At 37.0% G+C, this 24,331-nt stretch overlaps 1 protein-coding gene across 1 annotated transcript in view; it reads left to right on the forward strand.

Annotated features, from left to right (window-relative positions):
- The window catches only part of LOC128638889 (uncharacterized), a 43,328-nt gene that overhangs the window by 18,757 nt on the left and 240 nt on the right, over nt 1-24,331 (forward strand). The window contains exon 2 of the mRNA XM_053691016.1: nt 17,287-17,749. Within this exon, the coding sequence (XP_053546991.1) occupies nt 17,287-17,749 (463 nt within the window). The remainder of the gene's footprint in view (nt 1-17,286; nt 17,750-24,331) is intronic.

The raw sequence follows: 24,331 nt of genomic DNA on the forward strand, positions 1-24,331 counted from the left end.
ACACTTACCAAAGTTACTACGTTTAGACCTTATTCCCCTGTACTATGGTAGTTTATTGGTTAATAGCTATTCATTTAATTATGATGACTGTCAATGATCTTTGACAAAGCTGTAATTGGTGAAACGCATCAGGGATTAACAGAAAACAGCAGGGGCGCGACCCTATTTACGGCGTATTTTGCGGCGCAAGCGCGGGAACCCGCATCGCCATGCAGTTTCAGCTCGCATCTCGAGCTATCCAATATACGGCGCCGTCAGATGCTAAAGTGCCGTAAGTCGGATAAACCAGCGATGTCCAGAAATCTGCGCAAGTACAAATTTCTGGCGTCGCCAGTGACTTGCGCCACGTTAGAAACTGCCGGCGCCTACAAAACCTGACTAAAGTATGAAATCACCCGCACTGTCTAACACGCCTCCCTAACATAGCCTGACACGTCTAACACGCCTCCCTAACATAGCCCGACACGTCTAACCCTCTATCCGCTATCCCCCCTCACTAGCCTAACAATAAAATATGTATTAACCCCTAAACCGCCACTCCCAAACCCCGCCGCAACCTAATAAAGTTATTAACCCCTAAACCGCCACTCCCAAACCCCGCTGCAACCTAATAAAGTTATTAACCCCTAAACCGCCACCAGCTATATTAAATCTATAACCCCCTAAAGCGAGCCCCTAACACCGCCGCCATCTACCTTACCTACCCCCTAAAGTGAGCCCCTACCCCGCCGCTATCTATTTTAAAATGATTAACCCCTAATTTAATCCCCCTACCCCGCCGCCATCTATATTAAATTATTTAACCCCTAAAATACTAAACTATCCCTACCACTAAACCTAAGTCTAACCCTACAAATAGCCCTGAAAAGGGCTTTTTGCGTGGCATTGCCCCAAAGTAACAGCTCTTTTGCCAGCCCTTAAAAGGGCTTTTTGCGGGGCATGCCCCAAAGAATTCAGCTCTTTTGCCAGCCCTTAAAAGGGCTTTTGGCGGGGCTTTGTCACAAAGTAAACTGCTCTTTTGCCTACAGTCTACATCCCAATCGGATTGAACTTGATTCTGATTGGCTGATTCCATCAGCCAATCAGAATTTTCCTACCTTAATTCCGATTGGCTGATAGAATCCTATCAGCCAATCAGAATTGAGGGACGCCATCTTGGATGACGTCCCTTAAAGGAACCGTCATTCGTCAGGAAGTCGTCGGAGAAGAAGGATGGATCCGCGATGGAGGTCTTGAAGATCAGCCGGTCGTCATCGGATTGAAGAACATAGAAGATGCGGCTTGGATGAAGATGTTTGCCGGTCCGGATGTCCTCTTCTGCCCGCTTGGATCAAGACTTCAGCCGGAGGATGGACGTCACTCTTCAGCCCCCCGCTTGGGCTTGGATCAAGACATCGGAGGCTCTTCTGGATAGATTGGTGAACCTGGCATGGTGAAGACAAGGTAGGAAGATCTTCAGGGGCTTAGTGTTAGGTTTATTTAAGGGGGGTTTGGGTTAGATTAGGGGTATGTGGGTGGTGGGTTGTAATGTTGGGGGGGGGTATTGTATGTTTTTTTTTACAGGCAAAAGAGCTGAATTCTTTGGGGCATGCCCCGCAAAGGGCCCTGTTCAGGGCTGGTAAGGTAAAAGAGCTTTGATCTTTTGTAATTTAGAATAGGGTAGGGCATTTTTTTATTTTGGGGGTCTTTGTTATTTTATTAGGGGCTTAGAGTAGGTGTAATTAGTTTTAAATTGTTGTAATTTTTTTCTAATGTTTGTAAATATTTTTTTATTTTTTGTAACTTAGTTCTTTTTATTTTTTGTACTTTAGTTAGTTTATTTAAGTTGTATTTATTTGTAGGAATTGTATTTAATTTATTTATTGATAGTGTAGTGTTAGGTTTAATTGTAGATAATTGTAGGTATTTTATTTAATTAATTTATTGATAGTGTAGTGTTAGGTTTAATTGTAACTTAGGTTAGGATTTATTTTACAGGTAATTTTGTAATTATTTTAACTATTTTAGCTATTAAATAGTTCTTAACTATTTAATAGCTATTGTACCTGGTTAAAATAAATACAAAGTTACCTGTAAAATAAATATAAATCCTAAAATAGCTATAATATAATTATAATTTATATTGTAGCTATATTAGGATTTATTTTACAGGTAAGTATTTAGCTTTAAATAGGAATAATTTATTTAATAAGAGTTAATTTATTTCGTTTGATTTAAATTATATTTAATTTAGGGGGGTGTTAGTGTTAGGGTTAGACTTAGCTTTAGGGGTTAATACATTTATTAGATTAGCGGTGAGCTCCAGTCGGCAGATTAGGGGTTAATGTTTGAAGTTAGGTGTCGGCGATGTTAGGCAGGGCAGATTAGGGGTTAATACTATTTATTATAGGGTTATTGAGGCAGGAGTGAGGGGGATTAGGGGTTAATAACTTTATTATAATAGCTGTGCGGTCCGCTCGGCAGATTAGGGGTTAATAAGTGTAGGCAGGTGGAGGCGACGTTGTGGGGGGCAGATTAGGGGTTAATAAATATAATATAGGGGTCGGCGGTGTTAGGGACAGCAGATTAGGGGTACATAGGGATAATGTAAGTAGCGGCGGTTTACGGAGCGGCAGATTAGGGATTAATAATAAAATGCAGGGGTCAGCGATAGTGGGTGCGGCAAAATAGGGGTTAATAAGTGTAAGGTTAGGGGTGTTTAGACTCGGGGTACATGTTAGAGTGTTAGGTGCAGACGTAGGAAGTGTTTCCCCATAGCAAACAATGGGGCTGCGTTAGGAGCTGAACGCAGCTTTTTTACAGGTGTTAGGTTTTTTTCCAGCTCAAACAGCCCCATTGTTTCCTATGGGGGAATCGTGCACGTTTTTTAAGCTGGCCGCATCCGTAAGCACCGCTGGTATCGAGAGTTGAAGTTGTGTTAATTATGCTATACGCTCCTTTTTTGGAGCCTAACGCAGCCATTCTGTGAACTCTCAATACCAGCGGTATTTAAAAGGTGCGGCCAGAAAAAAGCACTCGTAGCTAACGCACCCCTTTGGCCGCAGAACTCTAAATCTAGGCGATTGGGTTTATTTTATAGGTAAGTATTTAGATTTAAATAGGAATATTTTAGTTTATAATATAAATTAGATTTATTTAATAAGAATTTAGTTAGGGGTGTTAGGGTTAGATAGAGTTAATATAGTTAATATAAATACTATAGTAACTATATTAACTATATTAACCCTAATATAATTAGGGTTAATATAGTTAATATATATAATGTAATAACTATATTAACTATAATATACTTAGGGTTAATATAGATAATATAGCTGGCGGCGGGGTAGGTAGATTAAATTAGGGGTTAATAATTTTAATATAGATGGCGGCGGTGTAAGGGGCTTACATTAGGGGTTAATACCATTAATATAGGTGGCGGCGGTGTAGGGAGGGCAAGTTATAGGGCAAAAGAGCTGTTAACTTTGGGGCAAAGCCCCGCAAAAGGCCCTTTTAAGGGCTGGTAATAGATCTTATTACTTTATGGATATTAGATTAGGGGTTAATAATATTAATATAGCTGGCGGCGGTGTAAGGGGTCAGATTAGGGGATAGATCAGGTAGATGGTGGCGGTTTTAGGGGCTCACATTAGGGTATAGATCAGTTAGATGGTGGCGGTTTTAGGGGCTCACATTAGGGGATAGATCAGTTAGATGGTGGCGGTTTTAGGGGCTCACAGTAGGGGATAGATCAGTTAGATGGTGGCGGTTTTAGGGGCTCACAGTAGGGGGTTAGTTTATGTAGATGGCGGCGGTTTAGGGGTTAAATACTTTATTAGGGATTGCGGCGGGGGATCGCGGTTGACAGGTAGATAGACATTGCGCATGCGTTAGGTGTTAGGTTTTATTTAGCAGATCGCGGTTGACAGCTAGATAGACATTGCGCATGCGTTAGGTGTTAGGTTTATTTAGCAGCTAGTTTAGGGAGTTACGGGGCTCCAATAGTCAGCGTAAGGCTTCTTACGGCTGCTTTTTGTGGCGAGGTGAAAATGGAGTAAGATTTCTCCATATTTGCCACGTAAGTCCTTACGCTGTATATTGGATACCAAACTGCGCTGGTTTGGTATACCTGCCTATGGCCCAAAAAACTACGGGCGACGGCAGAAATATACGCGCGTAACTTCTAGGTTACGCCGTATATGTGATACCAAACCAGCGCAAATATTGGCGTCGCCAGCTTTTGCGGTCGACGATTTTTATCGGATCGAGCCCCAGGTATTTCTTAATGGGCCAGTGTTTCTTTCACTCTCACAATAGGACCAGAATCATTGCTGTCTGATTGCATTATTACTATTAATAATTTTTGGAAGGCTGCGTGTCAGCCATCCAATATACTGGTCAAAAATAGATTTGATAGCTAGCAGCATTATGCTGCACAAGGAATTACCTTATTTAAAGGAACACTAAACCCAATTTTTTATTTTATGATTCAGATAGAGCATGTAATTTTAAGCAACTTTCTAATTTACTCCTATTATTAATTCTTCTTCGTTCTATTGCTATCTTTATTTAAAAAGCAGGAATGTGATGCATAGGAGCCGGCCCATTTTTTTGTTAAGAACCTGAGTTATGCTTGCTTATTGGTTGGTGAATGTAAGCCCTCCAATAAGCAAGCGCTATCCATGGTGCTGGACCTAAAATGGGCTGGCTGCTAAGATTTAAATTCCTGCTTTTAAAATAAAGATAGCAAGAGAATGAAGAAAAATTGATAATAGGAGTAAATTAGAAAGTTGATTAAAATGTCATGCTCTATCTGAATCATGAAAGAAAAAAATTGGGTTCAGAATCCCTTTAAGTACTCCTAATAACCGTGTATGATCGTTAGTCCTTAGCGTTTTTATATTTGGTGCAATTTACCTGCAGTAAAACTTTGTTTATATCTAATTTTATATCCATAGCAGCAGCATGCTGCACGAGCAATTGTTCATATTTTATGATTCAATTAACTGCTCACATGACAAGTGAAAACAGTTTACTAATGTTTATATAAGAAGAGTATATTAAGAAATATAATTTAATTGTTATACTGTGCAATCAGCAGTAGAACTTACTGTGTATAGTCAATGCAAGGTTCAATCATAATATCATTCGTTGCAAAGGGGGATTATATAACTGTGTGGCACATAATATTAAAATTAATAAATCTTCCCCACATACTATCATCACTGAGAGTGCTATACACTTATCCCAGGTTTTCAATTCTGTTACCCTATTTTTTAATTATTTTAATAAAAGCTTGGCTGGTTTTGTTTGTTTTCTGCTCTCCATAGTCCATAGACCCTAAGTGCTAAGGTTTATCACTTTTCTTCTTCTCTTAGTAATATATATACAGCATCATTTTTTTTATGTTACATAATTACTGCAGCTGACCCTTTCAGTATATAAGGAAGTTGTGTCTGTTATTAAAACCCTTTAACTGTTAGTCATATTTCTGTGGTCAGGGTTCTGTCACGTACGGCTCTATAAGAAGGGACTTTTTCACATTTCAGTCTAACTTTCATTTGAGAAACATTGCTTTTGTATTTCTTATTTGCTTTTATATTTTTTATTGTCAGACAAAGACAAGCCTTTGTGGTTAGGGTGCTGACACATTCACGTTCCATCAGGTTGTTGCTTTTCACGAGCTGAAGATAGGTCCACACCCCTCCCTTAAACAGATAGGGACACATTACGAGTAGAGCGCAAAAGTTTGCACCCAAGCAATAAGGGGTTTATTGCAGAAGTTTACGCTCGTTGGGCTTACCACTCGTATCACGAGTTGAAAGTAAATATGATCGCTTGAGGGCAATCTCAATTTACGCTAGAATGATTACCGTAACTTCAGAGGTCTGGTTAACTGTTTAGAGAAACAAAAATGTTGCACAAAACACAACAAAAATACTTTACAAAGTACCGTTACATACATAATAACACCATCTAATAAAAATTATTAAAAAATATATATATATTGCACACAAAAGTTATAAAGGTTCAAAGATATGAGGTCACAGGGGTTAAAAAAAAGAGGCAAGCAAATGGATTTATCATTGAGATTTACATGTTTAAATCTGTATATGTATGTATATACAGTGTATATATATATATATATATATATATATATATATACAGTATATGTCTATGTCTCTATATGTGTACATATGTATCTATATGTGTATATATGTTTAAGACAATAAATATGTACACATATAGAGACATATAAATACGTGCATTGGAGCCCTTTGCAGTTAAAGGGACATGAAACCCAATTTTTTTCTTTCATGATTTAGAAAGAGCATGTCATTTTAAACAACTTTCTAATTTACTTCTATTATCTAATTTGCTTCATTATCTAGATATTACTTGCTGAAAAGCATATCTAGATATGCTCAGTAGCTGCTGATTGGTTGCTGCACATAGAGGCCTTGTGTGATTGGCTCACACATGTGCATTGCTATTTCTTCAACAAAGGATATCTAAAGAATTAAGCAAATTAGATAATAGAAGTAAATTGGAAAGTTGTTTAAAATTCCATGCCCTATCTGAATTATGAAAGTTAAATTTTGACTAGACTGTCCCTTTAAGTAGATGAAAACATGTAAAACATATGTATGCAATATTCATATTTAATAAAGTGTTATAGTGTATATATACTATAAATATTTGACATTCTAATATTCTGCACATAGCAGAATATGTTCTAAATATTTATAAATAGATATTCATATATATATATATATTTATATATATATATATATATATATATATATCTATACCTATATGTAACCATGTATATATAGGTATAGATATATTGTACCAAAAAACATCATATATATATAGAAATATTTGCTTATGAATAAATAGAGCATATTCTTATATGTGAAGAACATTGGAATGTAAAAATTCATATATTCATGTTGGGTTAGCGCACTTGAAAATATGCAATTAGGCTTGCGCGAGAGTAGGGTGTTTTTTTCACTTTTTTTCTCTATTAACTTCTATGGGGGAATCCATTAACTCACACTCGATATGCTAAATTCAGCTTTTTGCGCTCATCGGGTTAGCGCTTAAACGAAAACAGTTTACTTTCAACTCATAATACCAGCGCAACCGACAAGCACAAAAAGCTTACTTCTTGCATAATTAAAGGGATACTAAACACAGATTTTTCTTTAATGATTCAGATAGAGAATTCAATTTTAAGCAAATTTCTAATTTACTCCTATTATTATTTTTTCTTTATTCTCTTGGTATCTTTATTTGCTGATTGGTGGTTAAATGTAGCCACCAATAAGCAAGAGTTTTCCAGGGTTCTGAACCTAAAATGGTTTGGCTCCTAAGCTCTACATTCGTGCTGTTCAAATAAAGATAGCAAGAGGACTAAGAAAAATTTATAATAGGAGTAAATTAGAAAGTTGTTTAAAATTGCATGTTCTATCTGAATCATAAAAGAAAAAAATTGGGTTTAATATCCCTTTAAAGTTTGAGCTGGAGCGTTAATTAGCACTCCACTCTGCACATCGCTCCGTTTGCAGTGTGTCACAGCATTAATTACTGGCAGAACTCACACTACTTTATTGGTTTACAGGGATGTGCCTTACCAGCATAAAATATAAGTTTGTTTTTTTCTCATGACAGGAACATCTGTTTTACAAATTCGGTGATGTGTGCACTATGTACAGTATATGTGTATGTAAATGTTTGTGTACATAAGCGTGTGTTTTTAGTATGTGCACACATACATACACATATATACATACACACATAAAAATACACACACATACAAATACACACACATACATACATATACACTTTTGAGACCTTCCCAGTCCAACACCTTTTCATATACCATATTTCTTTAAATCAGTGTTAAAAAAATATTTCAAAATAATAAAGCTATACATTACATTTAATTTATACGTGTATATATATATATATATATATATATATATATATATATATATATATATATGTGTGTGTGTGTGTGTGTGTGTGTGTGTGTGTGTGTGTGTGATACTTTATTTTAATATGTAATACATGTGTCTTGTTATGCATGTATTCTAGCCTTAAAGGGATTTGAAACCCAAACATTCTCTTTTATGATTCAGACAGAGCATACAATTTAAAAATGTTTGGCCTAGATTTAGAGTTTTGTCGGTAAAAACCTGCGGGGCTAATTCTTGCCGCTCCCATTAAACAACGCTGGTATTACGAGTTTTCTGAATGGCTGCGTTAGCCTCAGAAAAGTGAGCGTTAAGTAAAATTTAGCTACACTTCTACTCTCAATACCAGCGCTGCTTACGGTAGCGCTAAGCTGGAAAAACGTGCTTGTGCACGATTTCCCTATAGGAAACAATGGGGCTGAGACGGGTGAAAAAAAACCTAACACCTGCAAAAAAGCAGCGTTAAGCTCCTAACGCAGCCTTATTGTTTCCTATGGGGAAACACTTTCTATGTCTGCACCTAACACCCTAACATGAACCCCTAATTGAGCTTGCATTCTATTGGCTGTTCCGATCAGCCAATAGAATGCAAGCTCAATCTGATTGGCTGATTGGATCAGCCAATCAGATTGAACTTCAATCTGATTGGCTGATTGAATCAGCCAATCAGATTTTTCCTACCTTAATTCCGATTGGCTGATAGAATCCTATCAGCCAATCGGAATTCGAGGAACGCTATCTTGGATGACGTCATTTAAAGGAACCTTCATTCGACATCTAGTCGTCGGTTGAAGAGGATGGATCCGCGTCGGCTCCTTTGAAGATGGCTCCGCTCTGGATGGATGAAGATTGAAGATGCGGCATGGATGAAGATTTCTATCGGATAGAAGACCTCTTCAGCGCCCCTTGGATGAAGACTTCTGCCCTGCTGGGTGAACACGACTAAAGGTAGGGAGATCTTCAGGGGGTTAGTGTTAGGTTTTTTTAAGGGGGGTTTGGGTGGGTTAGAGTAGGCGTATGTGGGTGGTGGGTTGTAATGTTGGGGGGGTATTGTATGTTTTTTTACAGGCTGATTACTTTGGGGCAATGCCCCACAAAAAGCCCTTTTAAGGGCTGGTAAAAGAGCTGATTACTTTTTAATGTAGAATAGGGTAGGGCATTTTTTTATTTTGAGGGGCTTTGTTATTTTATTAGGGGGCTTAGATTAGGTGTAATTATCTTAAAATTCTTGTAATCTTTTTTTATTTTTTGTAATTTAGTGTTTGTTTGTTTTTGTACTTTAGTTAGTTAATTTAATTATATTTAATTGTAGGTATTTGTAGTTAATTAATTTAATTTATTTAATGCTAGTGTAGTGTTAGGTTTAATTGTAACTTAGGTTAGGAATTATTTTAAAATAGCTACATTGTAGCTATTTTAAAATAGCTACAATGTAATTATTAATTATATTGTAGCTATATTAGGGTTTATTTTACAGGTAAGTATTTAGTTTTAAATATGAATAATTTATGTAATGATAGTGTAGTGTTAGGTGTAATTGTAACTTAGGTTAGGATTTATTTTACAGGTACATTTGTGTTTATTTTAACTAGGTAGCTATTAAATAGTTAATAACTATTTAATAACTATTGTACCTAGTTAAAATAAATTGAAATTTGCCTGTAAAATAAAAATAAATCCTAAAATAGCTATAATGTAACTATTAGTTATATTGTAGCTATTTTAGGGTTTATTTTATAGGTAAGTATTTAGTTTTAAATAGGATTAATTTAGTTAATAAGAGTAATATTATTTATATGTATTTAATTAATATTTAAGTTAAGGGGGTGTTAGGGTTAGGGTTAGACTTAGGTTTAGGGGTTAATAATTTTATTATGTTGGCGGCGGTGTAGGGGGGGCAGGATAGGGGTTTATAAATTTATTATAGGTGGCGGCGGTATAGGGGGGCAGATTAGGGGTTAATAGGTATTATGTAGATGGCGGCGGGGTCCGGGAGCGGCGGTTTAGGGGTTAACATATTTATTATAGTGGCGGCGGGGTCCGGGAGCAGCGGTTTAGGGGTTAACATGTTTAATATAGGTTGCGGCGGTGTAGGGGGGCAGATTAGGGGTGTTTAGACTCGGGGTACATGTTAGGGCGGCGGATTGAAAACCAGGTATGCTGGGCCGGAAAAGTGCAGAGCGTACCTGCTAGTTATTTGATAACTAGCAAAAGTAGTCAGATTGTGCCGAACTTGCGTTCTGCACATCTGGAGTGACGTAAGAATCGATCTGTGTCGGATCGTAGCTTACGTCACAAAATTCTACTTTTGCCGGTGTGTAGGGCTTGATAACTAGGTCGAATCAGCTTCGCCACAAATACACTGCGGAATTCCAGCGTATTTGAGGTTGACGGCTTGATACATATCCCCCAAAGTTACATTGTAGCTATTTTAGGATTTATTTTTATTTTACAGGCAACTTTGTATTTATTTTAACTAGGTACAATAGCTATTAAATAGTTATTAACTATTTAATAGCGACCTAGTTAAAATAATTACAAAATTACCTGTAAAATAAATCTTAACCTAAGTTACAAATACACCTAACACTACACTATCAATAAATTAATTAAATAAATGACCTACAATTATATAAACTAAAATACAATTAAATAAACTAAAATATAGTACAAAAAAACCAAACACTAAATTACAAAAAATAAAAAAATATTACAAGAAGTTTAATCTAATTACACCTAATCTAAGCCCCCTAATAAAATAAAAAAGCCCCCCAAAATAATAAAATTCCCTACTCTATACTAAATTACAAAAGTAATCAGCCCTTTTACCAGCCCTTAAAAGGGCTTTTTGTGGGACATTGCCCCAAAGTAATCAGCTCTTTTACCTGTAAATAAAAATACAATACCCCCCAACATTACAACCCACCACCCACATACCCCTATTCTAACCCACCCAAACCCCCCTTAAAAAACCTAACACTAACCCATGAAGATCTTCCTACCTTGAGTCGTCTTCACCCAGCCGAGCCGAATTCTTCATCCATCCAAGCGGGGCAGAAGAGGTCCTCCATCCGGCCGAAGTCTTGATCCAAGCGGGGCAGAAGAGGTCTTCCATCCAGCAGAAGTCTTCATCCAGGCGGCATCTTCTATCTTCATCCTTCCGGCGAGGAGCGGGTCCATCTTCAAGACATCCGATGCAGAGCTTCCATCTCGGCCGACGACTTCCCGACAAATGACGGTTCCTTTAAGTGTCGTCATCCAAGATGGCGTCCCTCGAATTCCGATTGACTGATAGAATCCTATCAGCCAATCGGAATTAAGGTAGTAAAAATCTGATTGGCTGGTTCAATCAGACAATCAGATTGAAGTTCAAGCCGATTGGCTGATCCAATCAGCCAATCGGATTGAACTCGCATTCTATTGGCTGATCGGAACTATGAGTTATATTGTAGCTATATTAGGGTTTATTTTATAGGTAAGTATTTAGTTTTAAATAGGATTAATTTTTTTAATTAGAGTAATTTTATTTAGATGTATTTAAATTATATTTAACATAGGGGGGTGTTAGGGTTAGACTTAGGTTTAGGGGTTAATAACTTTATTATAGCAGCGGGACGTTGGGGGCAGCAGATTAGGGGTTAATAATTGTAGGTAGGTGGCGGCGATGTTGGGGGGGCAGATTAGGGGTTAGTAAAATTAATTATAGTGTTTGCGAGGTGGGAGTGCGGCGGTTTAGGGGTTAATACATTTATTATAGTGGCGGCGATGTCCGGTCGGCAGATTAGGGGTTAAAAAGTTTTATTATAGTGTTTGCGATGTGGGGGGACTTGGTTTAGGGGTACATAGGTAGTTTATGGGTGTTAGTGTATTTTGTAGCACTGTAGTTAAGAGCTTTATATTCCGGCGTTAGCCCATAAAGCTCTTAACTACTGACTTTTTTAGGCGGTAGGAGTCTTGGCGGTAGAGGGTCTACCGCTCACTTCTTCCAAGACTCGTAATACCAGCGTTAGGCAAATCCCATTAAAAAGATAGGATACGCAATTGGCGTAAGGGGATTTGTGGTAGCCAAAAGTCACGGAAGCGGTACACCTTTACCTACCATACTCGTAATACCAGCGGGCATTAAAAAGCAGCATTAGGACCCCTTAACGCTGCTTTTTAAGGCTACGGCAGAACTCTAAATCTAGGCGCTTGTTTCCAATTTACTTCTATTATCAAATGTACTTATTTCTCATGTTATTCTTTGTTAAAGAGATACCTAAGTATGTGTATCATGTGACAGCCATCAGCCAATCACAAATGCATATACGTATATTCTGTGAATTCTTTCGCATGCTCAGTAGGAGCAGGTGACTCAAAAAGTGTAAATTTTGTTAATGGAGTAAATTGGAAAGTTGTTTGTGTGTGTGTGTGTGTGTGTCTGAGTGTTTTTGTGTGTGTGTGTGTGTGTGTGTGTCTGGGTGTTTTTGTGTGTGTGTCTGAGTGTATTTATGTGTGTGTGTGTGTGTCTCAGTGTTTTTGTGTGTGTGTCTGAGTGTTTTTGTGTGTGTGTGCCAGACTGTTTTTGTGTGACTGAGTGTGTTTCCGAGTGTTTGTGTGTGCATCTGAGTGTGTTTTTAAGTGTGTCTGAGTGTTTGTATGTGTGTGTGCCTGTGTTTTTGTGTGTGTCTGCTTTCTGGGGGGGGTGACACCATAACTTACCGCACCGGGTGACACCGTGACACCAACCCTAGTGACGCCACTGCAAATTAGAATATTATAATCCTGGAATTGCATATCAGTATACAGAATTGTTATTTGCTTAACACAGCATGAAAGGTTGAAATAATGGATGGTTACATATACAGTAGAGCAGTGACGTGCAGTAATAGGAGGCAGGGGAGGCGGCGCCTCTCCTGTCCAATCAGAGAAGAAAGATTTCAAATAATGTTTATTAAAAAATATATATATTTTTTGTCTTTTTCTTATTTATTTTTTGGGCCACCCCCAAGGGTACCCTCACCCCCCCCCACCCCCTGCCAGCGATTACCCACTTCATTGGCATTATTTTAATTATTTGCATTGCGATCCTACTGCGCTTGCGCTGCAAAATAAAATTCATCATCCATGTTGCGCAATTAGGAGGAGGCAGTGAGCCGGTCCACTGCCCTCCATAAATTGCGCAACAATGGATCTGAATATAGTCTGCTCAGCTTTAGAGCAGCAAGCGCCACCCAGTGGTGTTTTGCCGGGCCCCCATTAAGCTCCAATGCAGGCGGTTCTCAAAACCGCCTTCATGATGGAGCTGGATCACACAGCCAATCAGCATCAGCGCTGCCGGGGAGGCGTGCCTGCTGGGCTGCTGAGCTCAGTGAAAGAGTATGTGTGACGTCACGGTCGCGCCGACGGACACAGACTTCAGGCGGGAAGGAGAGCAGGAGCCAGGAGGGAGCTGCTGAGAGAGAAGTGTGTGGCGTGTCAGTCCGGCCCTGCTCTGCTGAAGTGAATGCCAGAAGTCTGTGCGTCTGCGATCAACTTGTGAACTAGGCTTTCACAATTGGTTGTGATTTTCAGAGCTATGGCCTAACCTGTTATGCACTGCACAGCGTCCTGTCGCTAACTCGATATGGATACCGCAGCCATTGTTTGCTTTCTGTAGCCCTGCATTCAAACTACTTTATGGCAACTCCATGCTCGAAATCAGGGACACTGCTCTAAAATCAAGGTCTGTCTGTATTTCTTTATTATTTTAACAAACGTTCATATCTGCCAGACTGCAACAGATAAGGAATAATATCAGATGATTTTGGTTTATTTGCATCTAACGTTCTTTTAACCTTACTGTTTAGTATTAATATTTAGAATTAAGCAGTTCTTTGTGGTTTATTTACTTACCTTTTTGCAATTAACTAAACATATTTGCTTGTTTATATAAATAGATGATACGTAGATTCATTTTTGGTTTTGAATCTGATACCCTATCATCTTGTTATGCATATAATTCCCTGTGTTATTTTCCTGCTTTAACATTCACTTTGTCTTAAAAGAGGATGTTACTGTTTTAATGTACATTACAATATTTGCATGACACCTAATTGCTAGAAACAATGATACTACTATACTAGCATTCATTTTGGTTTTGCATTGTAACCTAACCACCCAGACTGAGAAACCCTGGCAGTGGCACATAATGATGCTGAGTGAGTGAGCACTAATGGAAATATATAATACATTTTATCACACATATGAAGAAAAAATCAACAGATTACAATACAATATTTTTACATGAAAAAGTACAATTTAAATGAACAGGAAATGCATGTTTGTGCACTCTTCACAAGGATACTAGAGTGCTTATTGGCCTAAACCTACAAAGCCAAAACAATAGGAATATCCTTAAAAATTTTTTTTTTTTTTAAATATCCTATTTTACATGCAGGAAAATAAAAAACATATTTAAGCAGCTTTCCTGTGTTAGTACTTAACCAGGTCCAGATTCAGCCCTGAATAAACTGATGCTCAGTGTAAATAAACAGCACAGCACACAGGTCAGTGACTAGTGTGTTCCTTATCAGTATATACATAACACATGACAGCTGCTTAAATACGTTTTTTATTTTCCTGCATGTAAAATAGGATATTTTAAAATGATTTTTTTAAGGATATTCCAATTGTTTTGGGTTTATGTTTGTAGGTTTATGCCAATAAGCACTCTATCCTTGTGAAGAGTGCACAAACATGCCTTTCCTGTTCGTTTTAATTGTACTTTTTCTTGTAAAAATATTGTAATCTGTTGATTTTTTCTTCATATGTGTGATTAAATTATATATTTCCATTAGTGCTCACTCACTCAGAATCATTATGTGCCAGGGTTTCTCAGTCTGGGTTATAATGCAAAACCAAACTGAAGGCTATCAGTGTTTCTAGCAATTAGGTGACATGCAAATATTGTAATGTGCATTAAAACAGTAACATCCTCTTTTAGCACCAAGTGAATACATACACATGCAGTATACTTATACATATACATACACTATCTATACGTATACAGGCGCATACAAATACAGTGACTATACATTCACCTACAGTATACTTATACTGCACACACATACACCTATACAGAATGATACATGTCATGATCGCACAGCAGGGAAACTAGAGCAAGCATTTTGTTATCTGGCAAGAGTTTCTGTTACAATCCTTTAGACTAAAATCAGATGTTTACTAAGTTGACCAGTTTTTTAAGACACCATTTAAAGGGACATGAAAACCATATGTTTTCTTTCATGATTTAGAAAGAGCATGCAATTTTAAATAACTTTCCAATTTACATCTAATATCTACTTTTCTTCATTCTTTTGATATCCTTTGTTGAAAAACATATCTAATATCTATATATAATCTATATGCTCAGTAGCTGCTGATTGGTGGCTGCACATAGATACCTCATGCAATTGGCTCACCCATGTGAATTGCTATTTCTTCAACAAAGGATATCTAAAGAATGAAGGCATATCCTAATTCTAGCCACTGCCTCACCAGCCTCTGATGTCACCGCACGTCACTGCAGTAGAGCAGAAAACAAATAGTCATTATCCAGAAGTTTGGCTTAATGAGGAAAACATTTAATACATCTCTTTTAAAATATTTAAGAGACAAATTCATGCCATAAATTCAGAAGCATTGGTTGAATATGGACACACATAGAAAGAAGAACAAACAGTGAGAAAAAAAAACACACATAGGCCTCTAGTTATCAAGGTCTGTCGGACCTGATCCGACAGTGCGGATCAGGTCCACCAGACCTCGCTGAATACGGCGAGCAATACGCTCGCCGTTTTCAGCATTGCACCAGCAGCTCACAAGGCCGCCAGCAGGGGGTGTCAATCAACCCGATCGTACTCGATCAGGTTGATTTCCGGTAATGTCTGTCTGCCTGCTCAGAGCAGGCGGATAGCGTTATGGAGCAGCGGTCTTTGTGACCGCTGCTTCATAACTGCTGTTTCTGGCGAGTCTGAAGACTTGCCAGAAACAGAGGCCTCCAAGCTCCATGTGGAGCTTGTTAAATAGAGGCCATAATATCATAAAAATAACCGAATACATCACTCGTATATATAGATTACACACTAGCGTTTACTTAGCAATAATAGTGAGTCATGTGGCTAGACAGAAATTTACAGAAATTTACAGGGACATTCCAGGCAAAACTGAAATGAACACAAGTGCAGTTTCAGTTTTGAATAGAGGCATTTTTACAGTATACTTGTATTAGCAAAAAATGCTTCTATTAAGCATTACTTGTATTAGCTTCTATTAAAAGCTACAGCTATTTCAAGAGTGTACTTAAATATGCTCCGTGCACCAGCATTTTAAAAACAGCTTTTGGGCAGACAGCCTAAGGTGCTTGTATCATCTGGTAATGCCTCAATTTGCATAACTGCTGACATGATACAAGCCCCACTGGTGCACTGAGCATTTGTAGTATTTAAAATGCTGGTGCACAGAGAACATCTAGCTATGCACGTGCAGAGAAAAATGCTAGTATTAAAACAGTGAAAACTTTTACTAGAAGCATTTTTGTCATTATATCTGTATTGTAAATCTATTTCTATTTTAAGATGCAATTCGTCTATGAGCATTTCCGTTTTGACTGGAATGTCCCTTTAAGTGTAAAATGTATCACTTCTTAAAACAGCAAATACATTTCTAATTGGTAAGTTTACAGCAAGCAACGTATTGTAGAGTTCAGCGCAACATCCACATATATTACTTCGCAAATATAACAAATAAAATAAAAGTGAATAATGGGACAGTCTACTCCAGAACTTTTATTGTTTAAAAAGATAGATAATCCCTTTATTTCCCATTCCCTAGTTTTGCATAACCAACACAGTTATATTAATACACTTTTTACCTCTGTGATTGCCTTGTATCTAAGCATCTGCAGAGAGCTCCCTTATTTCAGTTCTTTTGACAGACTTGCATTTTAGTGCTGACTCCTAGGTATCTCCAATGGTACACATGAACTAGCGCCCTATAGCTGTGAAAAACTGTCACAATGCACTGAGATAAGAGGCAGCCTTTCAAGGGATTAGATATTAGCATATGAGCCTACCTAGGTTTAGCTTTTAACAAAGAATACCAAAAGAACAAAGCAGATTTGATGATAAAAGTAAATTGGAAAGTTGTTTAAAATGAAATGCCCTATCTGAAATATGAAAGTTTATTTTTGACTAGACTATGTCTTTAAGGTATGCAAGTAATATTTTTGACAACTGTTTTATATAATGATATCCTAAAACTCTACATAACTGTATAAATTAATTTAACATGTTTTATAATATTGCAGCTCATTCTGTTATAGTGGCTATGTGCTGTCACCACCGCCCCCTACTGTCTCTCCTGGAACAACAGAAAACTGCATATTCGTGAAAACACCTATGGCACTCCGTGGCAGCGTTGGATTACTTGTCTATCATTTTCAGGAAAATACTCTTGTTATAATGTTCTCAAATCCTTTTGACTATAATTTCTACAAGACCACCTTCGGTATCTGGATCACTAATGAAACCGTTACAGCTGATAAACGTCAATTTCAGGATTTGTATCAGCGCAAAATGCCGTCAGCCTCATATCAGTATCTTGAGCTTAAAAAAAGTGATTCTCAGAGTATTGAGGTTAGCAACGACAAGGTATCTGTTTCAGCCACAATGTCTAAAGATAATAAGGCTATCCTTAAAGTAGAAATAGCAGATAAAATATGTAAAGGGCGTTTACACAAAGAAATGAACAATGGCTTCTCTGTTCTTTCTGTTAGGGATGGGCGAAAGTGTCAATTTTCGAATTTTGAATGTAGAACGAATGTTCTTACCGAAATTCGAATTTTAAATCCAAATGTTGATAAGAACGAAAATTCTTAAAAATTCTATAATCGAATGTTATTTACAGTTTTCGAATGTCACTTTCAAATTCGAATGTTTATAATTATATTGAATGTCCACATTCGAAATTTCAAATTTAACATTCTATTTAAAGGGAATGTAAATTTTGATGCTAAAGTGCCCGGTTTTTAAAACTTTGATTAAAAAAAGGGGCACTTTAATTCATCAAAATTTACATTTCACTCCTGTTGTGAGAAAAAACTTACCTTTTAATCTTCACAGCAGCTCCAGCTTGCTCCGGTCTCACAAGCCATTTCTGATGTCAGAAATGATTGATAGGTCATCCTCCAATCACAGCTTCCCCCCCGGGGGATTCAGTGTCTGATTCACTGCTGTGATTGGAGGAAGCCGATGCCTCATTTTAGACCCAGGAAGAGGCTTTGAAACGGGAGGAGGAAGCTGGAGCTGCTGTGAAGATTAAAAGGTAAGTTTTTTTTCACAGCAGGAGTAAAATGAAAATTTTGATGAATTAAAGTGCCCCTGTTTTTAATCGAAGTTTTAAAAACCGGGCACTTTAGCATCAAAATTTACATTCACTTTAACAAATACTATTCAGAAGTTCAATAGTTCATGTGGTATGGAGGGAATCTAGTAAATTGATACATAATAGATACAAATATATAATTTCAAATGTTTCTATATAGAATATTGCATAATTCGAAAATTACATTTAAAGAAAGCATTAGAAATACTATTACAATCTAAATTCAAATTTTTCGAAAAGAATATTTTCGAATGTAATCATAAAATTTTAAACAGAACATTCAAAAATCGAATGTTAGAATGTTATGTATACATTCGAAATTCGATTCGAATGAACGAATGTGTTAAAATCCATACCGTTTTTCAAATGTTGCGAAACATTCGCCCATCCCTACTTTCTGTCCTATATGCTTCATCTTAAAATGGAAGCTTGATTCTACTAAAATAAAAATGCACTGCAAACAACTGCAATTAGTTGATTTACACCTATATTACAAGTTTTGAGCGCTATTGGGATTTTAATGACGCCACAAAAACTGTGTTATTTCACCTCCCTATAGCGCTGCTATTACAAGTTTTAAAAAAGCAGGCTTGTGCGGGCGATATGGTTGAGTTAAGCTCAATACCGCACCAAAATCAAGCGCTGCTTTGATATGCTTGTGCACGATTTCCCCATAGACATCAATTGGGAGAGCCGGCAAAAAAAAAGCCTAACACCTGCGATCGTGAAATGAAAAGCTCTGTAATGCAGCCCCATTGATGTCTATGGGGAAAGAAAAAGTTACGTTTAAACCTTACACCCTAACATAAACCCAGAGTCTAAACCACCCCCGACATCGCTACCACCTACATACAGTTATTAACCCCTAATCTGCCGCCCCGATATTGCCGCCACCTACATACAGTTATTAACCCCTATTTGGCCACCCTCAACATCGCTGCTACCTACATACAGTTATTAACCCCTAATCTGCCACCCCCCACATCGCTGCCACCTACATACAGTTATTAACCCCTAATCGGTCACCCCCAACATCACCGCCACCTACATAAAACTATTAACACCTAATCTGCTGCTCCCTATGTTGCCGCCACTATAATAAAGATATTAACCCCTAAACCTAACCCTAACGTAACCCTAACCCTAACGTAACCCTAAATTTAACATAATTACAATAGAGCTAAACTAAAGTTACACTTATTAACTAAATAATAACTATTTAAAGCTAAATACAAACTTACATGTAAAACAGAACCTTAGCTAGCTACAATATAACTAATAGTTATATTGTAGCTAGCTTAGGTTTTATTTTTATTTCACAGGTAAGTTTGTATTTATTTTAACTAGGTAGACTAGTTAGTAAATAGTTAACTATGTATTAACTACCTAGTTAAAATAAATACAAACTTAACTGTGAAATAAAACCTAACCTGCCTTACACTAAAACCTAACATTACAAAAAGAAACACTAAAATTACTAAAAATAAAAATAACTAAATTACATAAAAAAACAAACACTAAATTACAAAAAATAAGAAACAAATGATCAAAAATAAAAAAGAATTGCACCTAATCTAATAGCCCTATCAAAATAAAAAAGCCCACCCAAAATACAAAAAAACCCTAGTCTACAATAAATTACCAATGGCCCTTAAAAGGTAACAGTTCTTTTACCTGTAAAAAAAACAAAACACCCCCCAACAGTAAAACCCACCACCCCCACGAGGCAAACTCGTAATACCGGTGCTATAGGGAGTCCCATTGAAAAGTACAGTACTGATGTTGCGTGACTGGCTAAAAGGTGTGCGGTACACTTATACCGACAAGACTTGTAATAGCAGCGTTAAGGAAAATGAAGCATTATAGGCCATAACGATGCAATTTGATTCATAACGCAAAACTCGTAATCTAGCTGTTAGTTTTTAAAGGAACAATAAAAACCTTGAGATTTGCATATAAAATATTTATTTATGCATAATGAAATTACTTTGACTTATATTTTTATTATTTATTTTGCCTCATTTTCATGTAATTTAGCTCTGAAAATTTAGCAATTTCAAATACTTATAACTTGAAATGCAACCACTGACTTACCAAGGTTAATTCTACTAGATATTTGTCCCTAATTGACTTTAATTGATAACAACTGCAAATAAATGCATTTTATACTAACTTTATGACCATGGCTAGATCGATAGTCTGCTGACTGAAGCCCAGATTGGCTCCTCCAAATAAGGCAAATGGTGGGTTGAAACAACAAAGGCACTTTGTATACAAAGTGAACAGTGGGCCCTATACTACACACAATACTTTAAATAAAAGAAAAATCCCTGTATCTGATCCAGAAGAAGAATCAAATTCACCAGGGCAGATCCTTTTCTTAAGGTGCAGGAAACCAACATGTATATACAAATAAAAACAAAAGGGCGTCTCGTGATGTAGAGTATGTGATTTATGAAATAGATAAAAAACAAAACATATGGGTCACTCACAAGTAAGATGGCACTTTATAGATGTATACAGCAAATAGGCAACCAGCTGGCTGATGCTCCCGGCAACAACCACCAGGGGAATTACTCCTTAGACAAGAGAGTGTCTGATATCCATCCACAGGCAATTCGGAAAATTCCATCACCCACTTTCCACAAACAGTAGGCTGAAACTTGATAAAAGTACTAAAAACTTGAATAGAACATCAGTGTACAGCTAATCTATTTAAAAACATACAACGCGTTTCTCAGCTCAAAGACGAGGAGTTTCCTCACACAACTATATCCCTCTATATACTGTATAGTGCTATCTTAGTTGTGAGTGACCCATTTGGGATTTGTTTTATCTGTTTCATAGATCACAAAATCTACACTATGAGGCACCTTTTTGTTTTTACCTAAATGATGGGTCGAGCTTAACTATTATAAAATAATTGCAGAAAAAAAGGATTTTAATTTGTTTTAAAAGTAAGACATGGCTTATATGTTATTCTTTAGCAGAAAAACATAAATGTATTGTAATTACAAGGTGTTTACTACTTTTTTTTTCTACTGAGATACAAAATATCCCTTTTTCAGCCCTTATTTGAATTCATTAGAACTCCCCTGCAAAGAGCAGTTCAGAACTTTTCCCAAAGTTTTCAAATTCAAAGAAAATCTAATCCATGTGAAACTTAAAAATAACTGATTTATTTATATGCTTTATACTCATACACACAAACAAATTGTATACCATGTACTGGGATACCTTAAAAACATTATTTTAATCCATGAAAAATTATATTTCAGCAATTTTCTACAGAAATGTATTAACTTCTTGAAACTAAATTTAGCCTGTTTTAATCGCATATATTTGCTGTTTATGTATGTGGGGGGTGGGGGCTTTATTATTAATAAACAAAGCTTTTTTTGGTTTAATAAAAATGGGGAAAAAATGAAACGTGTCGACTTTTAAATATGTTAATTATAAAATTATATAAAATAATTAATTTCAAGTTATGGGCTCTATATATTAATCAGGCGGGACTTTTCTGAAGCCAATGAGGTATAGGTGCGCTAAGCTTGCTTTCCATAAGTAAAAGGGACAGTCTGCTCCAGAATTTTTATTGTTTAAAAAGATAGAAAATCCCTTTATTACCCATTCCCCAGTTTTGCATAACCAACACAGTTATATTAATATACTATTTACCTCTGTGATTACCTTGTATATAAACCTCTGCAGACTGCACCCTTATCTTAGTTCTTTTGACAGACATGAATTTTAGCCAATTAGTGCTGACTCCTATGGGAGTAAGCACAATGTTATCTATATGGTACACGTAAACTAGCGCTGTCCAGCTGTAAAAAAAACTGTCAAAATGCACTAAGAGGCGGCCTTCAAGGGCTTAGAAATTAGCATATGAGCCTACCTAGGTTTAGCTTTCAACAAATAATACCAAGAGAAAAAAGCTAATTTAATGATAAAAGTAAATTGGAAAGTTGTTTAAAATTGCATATCCTATCTGAATCATTAAAGTTTAATTTTGACTAGACTGTCCCTATAAGAAGCAGCATTCATTCATTGAACCTCTCAGCCACTAAAGAGGTGGCAGAGTTAAAACACACCAAACACAATTTTTTTTAGGGTGATTGATAAGCCTTCCTTTCATGTGAGAGCAATGATAAGTGCAGATAGTGGATGAACAGCATATATTGCCCACTTGCAGGGAACAATTTCCTAGTTGGGAACATTGTGTGTCAATACTTTTTTAAATGGGATCATATGAATTAATACTATTCATTAAGTTAAACGCCTGCATTAAAAACTATTGACTAGACATTGGGGCCGATTTATGAAAGCCCGGACAGACATGATCCGATGTAGCGATCATGTCCGCCGCACATCGATAAATGCCGACTGCATACGCTGTCGGCATTTATCATTGCACAGGCAGATTATTATCCATTGCACATGCATTCTGTCCTAGAACCTTTAAAAGCACGTCATGGGGGTGGGACCCATGGCTAGGTTCCCAGAGGCAGTTGCAGTGTTTAAAGCTCTTATTAGAACAGAACTCTCTGGAGCGTATCTGCCCTTGGCTGTTATTGCATAATCTGATTGGTTTGTGTCTCTGCGATGCACAACCAATCGGATAAGGCTTTGGGTTTGTCACTAGTGCATTGTTTTGCAAGGAGTTCTTCTCACCTTCCTAATCAGGTTTACCCTTGGTCACCACCTACAGAATGCACCCTTCCCATTCAGCCTGGGGATCACTCCTCTTATCTTCTCTCTCAGTCAAGAAGGGCTAAGACCTCCAGCAACAAGAGAGTATCATTATACTATGGCCAATATGGGATCCGAACCTTGCTAGGCCACACGAACCACCACTTTCTGAGTGGAGACAAAAACTAAACACACATGCTTACATAGGCTAGCTCAAATAACCCTACCCCACAGTGCGAATTGCTGTTATTATAGGGAAAAATAAAAAGATGTTTGAAATATTCTGGAGCTTGCTTATAAAAAGTAAGTCTGCCAATCACACCTTAAAAGTTACAACTTTACACAAAAATACTAAACCTGCTTTACACTCACCTTCCCTCCCATACCTTAACCTTCCAAGTCCATGAAGAGCTGTCCACTATCATGTCTAAGGCCCAACCAAATCAACTTGTTGTAAACTTTGCAACACTAAATTAGTGCTGGTGAAAATGCAGAGTTAAGAGCTTTATCCACTACTGGACAATTATTTTGCACGTTATTTAAAGATCCTCATAAGTTTTAAAGAAGGACTGTTTTGTACTTCAGTCATCTGCAGTTGTGGAGATTAAAGATTTTTGAATGTATTGGTGTCAGTGTAAGTGAATAATTGTTTTTTTAAGTAATTATAGCTCTTGCCAAAGAACTGAATACGAAACTGTAAACTTATACAAAGTTTAAACCGAGGACACAATTCTAGTGCTTTATTCGTGGACAATGGGAGCATGTTATACTAAATATTTTTAACATAGGTCTCTAGGTCCCACAAAAAAGAGTTTACATTATGAAGGAGGCTGTATTGGGATTGACATAAAATTTAGGAGTGAAACATAAAATAAATAACAACCAGGCAGCGACTAAATGTGGCAATATTGGCCTTACTATCCAGACATACCCTGCTACCACATAACACACAGAGCAAAGGAATTCATGCATACATACACTTCACACACACCAGTAGTGAGCCACTGTTTATTAAAATCACGTTCCATTCCCAGCAATGCATTCTGGGTACATAATGCAATCCAACATGCAATGAGAGAGTTACATCTGCTACAGACTGGACACTAAAGGCTGTCTTTTGATTGGCTGATCAGGCATTGTTTGCAGATATGAAAGTTATTTCTATCTCTCGGGTGTCTTAAACAGGCTTTCACTTCACTGTAGCAAAGAGTTTGTGAGGTATTGTATTTTTTGTATGCATCAAAAATAAACATAAAATACATAATCAAGATTGATAT

Source organism: Bombina bombina, chromosome 8, assembly GCF_027579735.1.
Source record: "Bombina bombina isolate aBomBom1 chromosome 8, aBomBom1.pri, whole genome shotgun sequence".
In the NCBI taxonomy this organism is placed as follows: Eukaryota; Metazoa; Chordata; class Amphibia; order Anura; family Bombinatoridae; genus Bombina; species Bombina bombina.